The 12369-nt window shown below is 42.7% G+C and overlaps 1 protein-coding gene across 2 annotated transcripts in view; it reads left to right on the top strand.

Annotated features, from left to right (window-relative positions):
* Positions 1-12369, top strand: part of RTKN2 (rhotekin 2) — a 45468-nt gene that overhangs the window by 20553 nt on the left and 12546 nt on the right. For both annotated transcript variants that reach the window (XM_077350728.1, XM_077350729.1), the window contains exons 4-8: positions 292-345; positions 2333-2450; positions 4036-4239; positions 7350-7444; positions 9140-9246. In XM_077350728.1, the coding sequence (XP_077206843.1) occupies positions 292-345; positions 2333-2450; positions 4036-4239; positions 7350-7444; positions 9140-9246 (578 nt within the window). The remainder of the gene's footprint in view (positions 1-291; positions 346-2332; positions 2451-4035; positions 4240-7349; positions 7445-9139; positions 9247-12369) is intronic.

Genomic DNA, 12369 nt, shown 5'->3' with positions numbered 1-12369 from the left:
CTTAATGAGGGTGAATGTTAAAAGGGAGGCAGGGAATGTGTCTCCAGCTATGATCAGGAGGCCTTGTCATGTGAATCTCCTGAATTACAAGATGGGAAGGGTTGCAAAATCAAATTGTCAAAGATGTTGGGCTCTCTTTGTCATGGAGCAAGAAGCAAAAACCAGAGTTTTGTTACTGATGCTGATTGGCTAGCGTATGTTAAGACTGGCTTACACCTAGACAGAGATTAAGTGGAGAGTGGGCTGGAATGTGATGGTGCCTTCTGATTTAACTTTCCCTTTTTGTTTTAGACCTTCGAATACCATTGATGTGGAAAGGTTCCGACCACTTTAACAATAAAGACAGTATGTATGTTTTTAAAATGATATTTTAAAACTAAAAATGGGAGCTCAGCACCTTATTAATAGCTATTTATCAGATAAATTCAACTGGCAACAGAAGGGAATTCTTGGGGATGGGCAAGCTGAACTTCTGCTTGTGGGTGCTTTAATCCTGAGTGTGGGCAGAGGACATATGCCAGAGGGGAAGAGCAAAAGAGTGAAGCTGCCCAATGGATCCATAACCAGGAAAGGGTATCATTTATTGTAATATGCAAGATTGTAGTGTGCATGATTCAAAAGCATATGAAGAATATCCTTCAGGGGGCATCAGAAAAGATGTGAATTGAGCATATTTAGAAAAGGAACTTCCTGGTATTTTTCAAATAATCTCCAGTGTCCTGATTGGCTCATTTGGAGACCTCCTTGTCCTTTGAGTACAGGCCCTGCTTGCCTTCACAACAGATTGAATAAACATAGAAGAGAACAGTTAGGCAGTTAGGAATCTCTCCTCTTTCTATTCAAAGTTGGTTTCTCTTCACAAGAAAACTGTTTTATTCTTTTAAGCAGTCTGGTGCTTAAAGAATCTCTTTGCTTGTTTAGAATCTGCCAGGATATTGCATTCTTTCTTGCCTGTCTGTTCATTTAAACTGTCTCTTTGTAAACTGCTTTGGAGAGAAAAGCAAGGTAAAAATTCTGCCGAGTCCCCTCTCTGTGTGGCGTGAAAGGCTGTCCCAATGTTGGCAGTTACAGCTGTTTGAAATAAGAGCTATGGATTCACAAGCATCTTAAAATGTGTTTCTTGGCAAAGTGTAGAACGATGCAAGTATATAGCACTTTTCCAAAGGCTGGGTCATGGGAATATTGAAACACCAGAAGTCGTTACAGGAAATACTACTAGTACTTAAAACTTGGACATGAGATGTAAAACAATGTTTGCAGGGAATTACCTTGCCGGAAAAGTATCTAAATTAAAGTTGTTTGTATAGAATGGATTATTGGCTTGTCTTCCTGAACGCATGCGGGTTGTTGTGTCATGGAGATTAACCCTGCGTCTTCTCTAGCTGTCTCCCGCCATTGATTTCACTTTGATTTTCTGTAAGGGCAGACAGGCTAAGTATGACAAAATACACTAATCCTTCATTGTGCATTCGTAATACAGTGTGTGCCCCCAAGATGTTTTCATAGTTTTCCATTTCTTTTTAAAATATATATAACCATATTGGGACCAAGTGACTTGGGCAGGGTTTGAAGAGACGTTATTAATACTAAATCTAAACAGCTAAAGTCTGAAGTCTACATTTCTCTTCTAGAAACGGCTATGTGCGTGCTTTCAAAGTTCAGCTTTAAGTAAATGCTTTGTCGAGCACACAGTTATAAAGTTGCTTGGGCAGTAAAGGCATGATGCAGTACCCCGCTGCTACTGCCATGTGAGGAATTACCACCCGCTACGCTCCTTTCAGATCTCAGAGAGCTGTGTGTGCAAAACGGGGCTGCATGTGCCCAGGGGCCCACATTTGGCGTGATCCAGTCAATGCCCTGACCCAGTCGTCTTATACCTTTCCAGATCTGGGGCCCTCCAGTAACTCCAGATCGAATCCACTGAGTTGTTAGCACATGATAGGAAGACATGTGACATTATAGCCATGTGACAGGAAGAGCAGTAGCAGCAGCAGCAGCCACTCTTCTACTAATAAGTAATCCTATCCACCTCTGAGTTACCTTACTTGACTGTTGTGTTGCTCCTTCCAATATGCATACAAAGGAAGGCAGGGCATGGAGAATCATTGCTTTCTACACAGAGGCCATGGTCCTTACTAAAAGCAGCCCAAAAAGGGACAGCTCGATTGCAGCTTGCAACCCAACAGTATCTGTGCAAATTCCAACCCAAGGGAAGAAGACCACCACTACCTTAATATATTCATTTGATGCTGGGTTAGCTTTGTTTAGTGTGACAGTTCCTACTGGGGTATATAACATCTTTTGTAATACTAAGCCTTTGTTTGCTTTCCAGGAACTCAGCGTTATTCGGTTTTTTGCTTATTCAAAATCGGAGCTCAGGTGTTTGATACGGATCTACTTATTGTGGATAAAGCAATAACAGACATCTGCTTTGAAAACGTCACTGTCTTGTAAGTATCTTTGGGTCAGCGAATGTCCTCACCAAGTTGCATTTTTGTTGAGTTAATTTTAGGAAACTCAGATTTTTCTTACACCAAAGATTAAGTTAAAACATCAGAATATTCAAAATCCCACCGACAGTTACTCCCGCCTAAGCACATTTGGCCTTAAGAGTAGAATGCACTTTAAGCTTTCTACATCAGAGGTTCATAAAGGTTAGACCGTAAATACTGCTTGGAGTATAGGAAAATAAATATCTGCATATTTGGGGGTGGCATGACAGAATTATTTGAGCGGGACTAAGAAATCCTGACCAAAGCTGCAACTTAATCCTGAACAGCGCCCATAGCTGGTCTCTAATCTTGGAGATACACTTTTTCCAGAGTTCCACTGTGAGACGTCTTAGATGTGTTAGAATTTTTTTCTTTACATGCATTTCAAAGGTTGTAAGTTCTATTAATTGTACTATAAGAAGCTGTTGGTTGGGAAGCAGTTGGTATATGGGTGATGGAATGAATAGCTCAAACCCTGCAGGGGATGGGTGCAGCGACTCGGGATGCCAGCCTTCACATTGTGTGGTCCCCAGACTTTGGAGCCGATGGGGGGGGGGGCGGCAGGCAAGGAGGTATGCAAATGCCGAACCCCGGGGAATGTTCAGCCAGTGCCCGGCCCCCCCAAGTGCTCTGGGCCAAGGAGGGAGCCAACAGGCGGGGGTGGACAAACACCAAGCCACAAGAGACAGCTAGTGCCTGGGCACAGAGTCCCTCCAGACCGACAAGAAGAGATTGGGGGAACCTGGGAGGGAAAAACATGGGAGAAGAGAGAAATGAGCAAGCCAGAGGGGAGGAAGGAAGGGTGGGCGCAGGAGGCAGGAAGGGCGAAGGAGGAAGACGACCTGAAGAGAGGGAGAAGACTCAGCGATCCCATGGGAGGAGAACAGGGGAGGGGGAAAGCAAATATACCACACCACCCCTAATCAGCCAGGGAAGGGCAAGCGAGAAGCAATCCCAATGAAGAGCTAGCAGGAACCGAAGACCAGTGAAGGGAAGAAGGCATACTCACTGGAGGATGGAGAAGGAGAGGCAGTAGACACCCTGGATCAAGAGGAAACGGAAACAGGGGCGGGCAGATCGGTTTAAGATAGAGGAGGTGGGGGTCGAAGAAGGGATATAAAAGGGTAGAAGGCAAGAGGTGGTGGGGTTGGCATTTGGAGCAAGAGACAGAGGGTGAGTGGAAAGAAGCCACGAGAGGTGCAACATTGTATGGTGAAGAAAAACGCAATAAAACGCTTAGAAGCTAAATAACCAGCAGCATACGTGGTTCTTCAAAGGGGCAGACAAATGGTAGAGGGTGGCAGAGACGGGGAGCTTGCCCCCCATCGCTACACGCATTCAAATCAGAGAAGATCTCTTTTAGAATCTTGGAGAGAGAAGCAAGCCTGGTTAAAGAAATTTAATTGTCTTAGAGAACCTTTAGTTGCTACATATGAGACTAAACCGTTCGAACCAGTGAGCTGTAGAACTGGATGTGATTTGTTTCATTTTGTTACGCCTGAACAGTTGTGTGTACACTAAAACTATGAAAAATGGTTTCTAGTGAGGAAGTTGGGCCAGACTTCCAGCTAAAGGTTGAAGTCTATAGTTGCTGTTGCACTGAAGATTCTTCAATCATACCAAACACTCCCAAGAAGTTAGTTAAGAAACTGAAGACCTCTATTGGCAAAGCTACTGGGAAGAAACTCAGCTCTACATCCGATGATGGGAACCCTGAACTGTTATTTCTCAGTGAAGCAATAGTACCGTAAGTGAATGCTTTCCTAATTTTACATGTACTTTAGCATTTGGGGTGTTGGATTGTGGTGTCTTTACATAAAGCGTCTGAAAAAGGGGCTTGTGTAAGCTAAGAGTGGAGTTTTAGCAATCTCTAAAGGTCTAAATTCCCACTACGAAGGGACAAGGGGAGATCACAGAACAAAGGAAATATCTAACTGGCATTTTGCCAGAAGGAAGCAATATCAGGAAACAGCTGTCAGTTGTCTCCCTCCCAAAGATCAGCCCAAATGGAAGCCAAATAACTGTCTCGAGAATGTACTTCTCCCCCAAGCTTGGGGTTGGAAGGAAAAATGAGAGTCTGTTACTGCCTTCCCTTGTACAGGAGAAGAGAGCGGGGGACAGGTCAGTTGCTGCTTGGCTACCAGGAGGAGGCTGCTGAATGCCTGTTTCCAGTTACAAAGTCAAGTGGCCCGAGAGTTGAGCTGGAAAATGAGGACACGGGATTGGTCTCTGCCTCCTGACTGACATCTTAGAAGCCCCTTTAATATCCGTGCACTGCTGTTCTTCTTGCTCGGCACCTCAAGGTCAATTTCTCACAGTGGCCGGGATACGGGGCTGGCAGTGTGGGATCAGTGGCTGAACTGGAGATTATGGAGACCATAATACTCTAGTGCTGCATATTGCCCTGAGAGCAAACCAGTGCTGTATTTCAGAGGAGGCTTTAGCAAGCTTTGAGTAGAGGTGGGATTTCTCTCCCCCCCCCCCCCCCACACCGGCAGTCTCCTGAGACTTCTGAAACTCTTCTTGGGAGTCCCAGAAAGCCTCGCAGACAAACTGCCAAGGGACTGCAGTGAATAGGTAGTATTGGGCCTCTTGTGTCAACCACAGAAGCTGGGCAATGCCTGCCTGATTCTCATTCCTTATAGGACACTTTCCTTCATGACACCCAACCCCTCTCATCAACTTTTTAAAAATCTGGAGGGCAGTTGGGTTAATGGGGGTGCAGGTTAAGATCCGTGATGGTGGAATGCAGTGCATTTGCAAGGCCATGAAAACAGTCAAGCAGCAATGTCACTTTTGAGCTAGATTCAACACCTTTGTTGTAATAGGAATGCCAATATACCACATGAGCAACTCTGCTGTAGGTATTAGATAAGAAGCCTGGATGGGTTGGAGGACAGCATCAAGCCAGTGTACATGAGAGCCAGAAGGGTCTCTTTTTAATAGGCTGGTATTACTCAGTTTTGGGAGCATGGAGGAAGAACTGGGGCCACAAAATACTCTCCCAATCCCTAGCAACCGTGTTTCCTTTGTTTCTTAAAAGACACTTCCATTTAAGGCAATGATCTAATTCAAACATTTAGACAAAATATTGCTAGCGATGCTAATTAGCCTGTTAAATTTGAAAACTGATAAAAGATTTGAAAGATGAAGCAACTGGCAAATGGTAACAATTTGGAAATGGCATTCTGAAGTGAGCCAAAAAGAGAGGAGGGAATTTCATGTTTTAGGAGGGAAATGGTACTGCAAGGCATATTTCAATGGTGAAGTCGTATGTTTTCCTTGGCATCTCTTGCACTATAAATAGTACAGATCTTTTAAAACTAGCTAACTTAAACATTCGGCACCAGAAGATTTTCATCTGTGTTTTGTTTTTAAAAATTCAGTTATTTCAAATGGAACAAAACTGTTCAATTACAGATGGCTTTTATGTGTTTGTCTAGTGACTGAGAATCTTTTGGTGGGAATCCAGCAACTTATTTTGAACTATGCAAAGACTTTTCCCTTGATGTTTTAATGGGAATTGTGGAGCAATGGCATTTATCCTCTACGGCAGTATAACACGTAGCTTTCACTCTATAAAGTTAATTATTTGGAGGTGGGGGAGAGTAGCCTCCCTATTCATCAGGTGCTGGCAAAACTTATGGAGCTGTTAGAAGAAAACGGCTTTTGTTCAATTATTATCTTAGTTCAACTCATGAATAGGCCAAAACAAGTCTCAAATGACTACTAGTATGCAAAAAAACCACAGTATTTTTCATGTTTTCATGACCCCCCCCCCAAATCAGTATTTCCCAATATTCCTGAATCTCAATACTTTTATGGTATTTAAATTCAGGAAATTCAAAATCTTTTTGCTCCATTATATCCTATGGGGATCATTATAGTCAATGGGCCTCAGAGGGTATAATGGAGAATCAAACCAGGAGTATCTGAGGCTTGGGAGCAGGCTGTTTTTTTTTTTTTTTTTGTTTTTTTTTGTTTTTTTTTGAGGTAGAGGCGCCAGATTTGCAGCATAGCTCCTGGTACCTCTCCTCAACCTCCCGCCCTCAACACTGAAAAAAGATTGGAGCAGGGATCCAATTCTCAAACAAAGTGCTCTGTTGTCCATTGTTTCCAATGGAGGGGGGAGTATTTAAACTTCAAAGGGAGAATCATAGAGTTGGAAGGCACCTCCAGGGTCATCTAGCCCATTTCCTTGCATAATGCAGGAAATACAGCCTTTAAAATTTAAATCATAGAATCATAGAGTTGGAAGGAACCTCCAGGGCCATCTAGTCCATCCCCTTGCATAATGCAGAAACTCAACTACCTGCCCACTCACAATGACCCAGTTTTATGCCCAAGTGATCCCTCCACCAAAAATTTCCAGAATCTAGCTTACTGAGGGATGCTGGAAGTTGCAAAAAGAAGGGGGGAAATCCTTTAAGAAATCAAAACAACAGTGGGACTCATGTAGAGTTTTATGTGTGTATACATAAATCTTTTGAGAATAAGATGAAAACCCTCTGCAATGATGACTGTAGTTACCACCTGCTTGTACTGCATTGTCTTTACATTGTAGATCACATTTACAGTTTACCTGTCTTAGTTGGCTGTTCTCATTGTTCCTTAATTCTGTAATCGTAGTCCTGTTGTGTTGTTCATTGGGCGTCTAATAATATCTGATTGTACTGTTTATATCCTGTAATCCACCCTGAAACTAAGTAAAAAAGTCAGGTTATAAATAAGGAAGCTATAAATGGATTCAAAGTGGGTTAAATTATTTAAAAGAGCTGGAAGACTGTGCCGTAAGAACAAGATGTATAAATTCCTTTCAATTAACTGTACTGACTCAATCTGCTTCAAATTAACCAGTGGTGCAAAGTACAGCTTGCTGGCACATGCATCTTTGGGGCTGGAAAGCACGGAGGACAATTTCAAGACTCACAATCTTACTGTTGTAGGAAATGGTAAGTTCAAATATAGTATGGAGAATGGAAATGTACAATAATGGTAATATACAATAGCCATAGTAATATTCTTCCCCCACTCTCGCTGCAGTTTCTGCCATGCCCTGCAGATTGTGTGCAGGAAGTGGTTATATTTGCTATATCAAAACACTATTTGGGAGGAGTTTCCATTTAAAATGGATGAACATTATTTTTTCCCGGCCATCTTTCTCTTTCTCTCACCGCCAGACAAACACCCCTTTTCCATGATGCTTTTCTAGTCTAATAACCTACCCTATGCCTGTTTACCTGGAAATGCATATGTGTTTGTTCTATGCGGTTTGCTTGCAGCCCAAATAGCCTACAGGGAAGGGGAAAATGTTATTATTCCAGTGCTTTTCTGTATACCAAATCCAGAGCTCTTTCAAGTTTTGTGAAATATGTTTGTAATATTTCATCTTCCATTATCTGGTACAGCCCCACATTGGGACTCGGACTGCACCTGCGCAGGCCAGCCACAGACATTTTATTTCCAGCTAAAAACTCCTAAAATGGGGTGCCCCATTCCCAGGAGGCAGTGCATACATGGCTTTTTTGCCATAGGTATCATGTATCCTGTGAGCAGGCTACCCCCTCCTCTCAGTTCCTTTTGTGCCACTGTGAGTTGGATGTACCTAGCTATCGCTCTCGTTGGAAAACCTTTTTTAGATGATTCTTTGGTAATGGGCTTCTTCATGTGATTCCTGGTAGAGAGCTGTTGGCTGATATCTTCTTCCAAGAAGATTTTTCGGTGAATTAGGTGAAGTTATTCATCATGCAAAGGCTTGTTAGTTCCTGATGGGTTTAAAAAATACACACAGTGCTCAACCAAGATGCCCACTTCTGATGAATCATTGGAAGATTAATAGATTCCCTAGAGGAACTCTTTCTTTGGGCAAAACACGTTGGGTATCTTTTGGGTAGTTTTGCACAAGTTGTGCAACCGCTGCAGGGTGAGGCACCCACCCTCACTTGAAGCCACTGGGGGCCACCCCATGACTCGCGCAGCCTCCGGGGTGCTCCAGTGCAGTCGGAGGACACTGGGGCCCTCCTGCCATGAGATGTAAGGAGGGAGGGGGAAAGGAGTGTGTGTCTGTCTGTCTGTCTGTCTGCAAGGGAGGCGGGAGGACCTGGGAGGAGGTTGAGGAAGCTAGAGAGAAGGAGGTAGAGTGGAAGTGGTGTGGGGAGGAGTCTGTGTTTGTGTGAGAGAGGGAGGGAGGGAAGAACCAAAGAGTCCCAGAGGAGGCTGTCACTACTTTTTAAAAAATTAAGCAATAAAATAATTTAATGTATTTTGCACCAGTGACCTCAGCCTTGTATTTCCAGCCTAAACCAAATAAAAAACTAAAGAGCTGCACCAATCACAGGTATGGAAAAACAATGGAGCAAAATAGATAAAATTATTTTAGTACTCTTTTTTTTTTAACTACTAAAAAGAATTCCCAATGTATTTTACTGAAAACTCACGAGGCATTCTATGGTGGTTTAGAGATGGTTTTTTCAAGTCTATTTTGATGCGATTATATCCACTCTTGCTCCATGTACTGTCAAATACAAAGCAGGAATTTATTTTTGTCTAATATTTTAAAACCTTATGCCCATGCATCTCTGAAAGGTTCAAAGCAATTGAGCACTTACTAATCTAACAGTGTACAATTTTCACGGTTTTCTTTTCAGAGGAATCATCTTTTTGGCTTCCCTTGTATGGCAGTATGTGTTGTCGTCTAGTTGCTCAACCATCCTGCATGACCAAGGATATGATGGCAGGTTTTCTGAATCAACAGGTAAAGATGACCTTGAGGTATCTCTTCCTAACACGTAAATTTTGTCCAATCAACAGTGAACACTTCTTCCTTGGAGCTGTATTCTGCATGGGGAAATTTTCTGTCCTAAATTACTACTGTATCGTTAGTCACACAGAAGTTGAGCTGTACAATAAAATAATGTAAAACTTGTTAATTATTTATTATAGTGCACAATTAAAAACAGAATAAAAACTTCATAAAAACTATCCAGAACTAACAGCACATAAGACCAAACGTGTTTTGACCCTACCGGGTCTTCCTCAGTGGTCAGAACAGCGATAATACACTCTATATAAAATGTCTATATGATAAGAGCCTCTTCTGACGCAGAGTGGTAAGGCAGCAGGCATGCTGTATGAAGCTGTCTGCCCATGAGGCTGGGAGTTCAATCCCAGCAGCCGGCTCAAGGTTGACTCAGCCTTCCATTCTTCCGAGGTTGGTAAAATGAGTACGCAGCTTGCTGGGGGGTAAACGGTAATGACTGGGGAAGGCCCTGGCAAACCACCCCGTATTGAGTCTGCCATGAAAATGCTAGAGGGCGTCACCCCAAGACATGACCCAGTGCTTGCACAGGGAATACCTTTACCTTTAAAGTGTAGCTGAGTGGTTGAATGGTATCTGTAAACCAATATATGTAAATTTTATCCTTTTTGGAGACCACCTCCTATGATATATATGCCTAGAGTTACCACTCTTCGCTATTATATAATTCTGTGCTGAAAGTATATCTCATGTGCGTCAGAAAAAAAGCTATCATAGCTTATTTCTTGTTCAAATGTTGCACTTAACCTTTAGAAAGGCTGTATATTGGGGTGGCCAAACGGTGGTTCTCCAGATGTCCGTGGACTACAATTACCATGCATCCCTGTGTCTCGTTGTCTGTGGATGTCTTTCTGTTCTTTCCCTTGTAATTGTTTTATTATTTAGTAGCAGCAGCTGCTGAATGTTGGACCACTTTTGTGTTGAGTCTTGAAAATGTTCTGTATGTTCCTAATTTGTGTTGGGTCAGCTTGGGTTCTAAAAAGCTGGGCTTCGATGATCAGTTGTTGCTTGGGGAACTTGTGGAACATAGTAGCGATTTCAGAGTGAAACTGCATTGACCATTTTCACTCTCTTTCCATCTACTTGGTCTCTTTAAAATTGGGCAGGGCCAGTTCATCATTGCTCTCCTGGTTGTGCAAAGTAGGAAGGCAGAGTGCAATTTGCCCTGTATATGTTGCCTGTTTGCTGGTTTCTCCTAGTGACATGGGATTGCCATACAGGGTAGCAGCTCCAATGCCACGAAGAAATAACATGGTGCCTGGGACTGCCAATACGAAGGCAGGATGTTTTGCTCATGTGCAAGAAGCTCTCTGAGCAATATCTAAGAGGAGTTTGCTTCAAAGGAACTGAGGCTGATTTGGGTTAAATCCAGTCTATTAAAGTCATGTGAAATTGCTGGGCAGGAAAATGCATTAAATCTTCTACCAAAAGAAAAGGGGGCGGTCCTACTTGTTTGATGAAGCCTTAGTATGCATTCCTGCAACTCAGATACAGATGTAGATTGTTTTAAGAAGGTACACACCATGCATTTTAAAGCAGTGATTTGTTTTGAAATTTCTCTAGATTAATTTTGCAGCAATGTCAGAAAACTGAAAGATGTTTGGTTATTTGTTTGAAGCAAAAGCCCGTAAAATCCCTGGGAGGTTAATCTTTACTACTCAACAGGTTAATCACAGACCATATTAACTGTAAGGATATTTTTGCCACGCCATATGAGAAGACCAGATGTCGCCAAACAGTTACTTAAATTGTTCTATTTAATTGCAACAGTGAGCTTAAGTGTTATAGACATTTTACCTCAATACCAAACACCTATAATTAAAAAAAGACTTGTTTTTTATTTTTTAAAGATATTTACCTTCTATAATCTATTTTTAAAGCAGACTATTTGGGCCAAATCAGTACACATTTCTGTGTCAACCGCAGGCAGAAGCATTTTGTTAAGAGAGGCCATACTATAGCAGGGGTGGTCAAGCTGTAGCTCTCCAGATGCCCATGGACTCCAGTTACCACGCGTTCCTGCCAGCACCATGCTGGCAGGAGCTCATGGTAACTGTAATCCCGACATACCTGGGGGACTGCCTGACGATATCCCCCCCGAGAGTGCTTTGCTGCCAGCACAAATGACAGTGGCTCAGACCACAGATGTCATTAAAAGTCAGTATCAGTGCCTTGAACTTTATCTGGAATTCAATTGGAAGGCCATGCAGCTGCCTCAATATAGATTGAATATTATTTACTTTATTTATTCATTTGATTTATATACCACCCCTCACTGCAATGTCTTGGTCCCTCCAAGGTGTTCTAATGAGGACCCGTGCCACTGCATTCTGGACTGATTGTAGTTTCCAGGTCAGGAACAAGGGCAGGCCCATATAGAGTAAGTTAATCTAAGTAGGAGATGGCCGTTGCATAGATCATTGTAGCCAGGTGGAGATGGTAGAATGACTGCTGTACTACTCTAGTGACTTGCGCTTCCATGGTTAAAGAGGTGTTGAAAAGCACCCAAGATCCTAGTGGCTTGTGCAACCATGACCTGCCTGCTGTCTAGGCAGGGCAACCACATTTCCTCTCCGGGTCCTTTCCTACCCATCCACAGGATCTCCATCTTGGAGGGGACTAATCTTACGAAGATAAATCTGTGGCTCTATAGTAGGTTTTCTCAACCAGGGTTTCGTGAAACCCTGGTGTTTCTTGATGGCCCTGGAAGGGTTTCCTGAAAGGGTGGGAGTTAATTAATTTCAATATATATATATATTTTAATTTGTTAAATATTTATTGGGTGATATGATCATATATGGCCATGTCAGCCACCCCTCCCTCCCATGTCCAATGATGGGTTGAGGGGGTGGGAAGGAGAGGGGCCCCAGGTGGGTATGTACCCAGCTATGCTTCCCAACCATATTCTGTACAATTGTGTCACTTCTGGGGTTTCTCAAAACCTGAAGAATGTTTCAGAGGTTTCTCAACAGTAAAAAGGTTGAGAAAGGCTGCTCTGTAGGCCCCATCATGAGTTGAAAAAGTAGCTTTCCGTGTCTATATATGGTTCATTTTAGTTTT

Source organism: Paroedura picta, chromosome 8 (genome assembly GCF_049243985.1).
Source record: "Paroedura picta isolate Pp20150507F chromosome 8, Ppicta_v3.0, whole genome shotgun sequence".
NCBI lineage: Eukaryota > Metazoa > Chordata > Lepidosauria > Squamata > Gekkonidae > Paroedura > Paroedura picta.
Note: the sequence above shows the minus strand (reverse complement) of the source record. Positions and strands in the feature narration are given on the sequence as shown.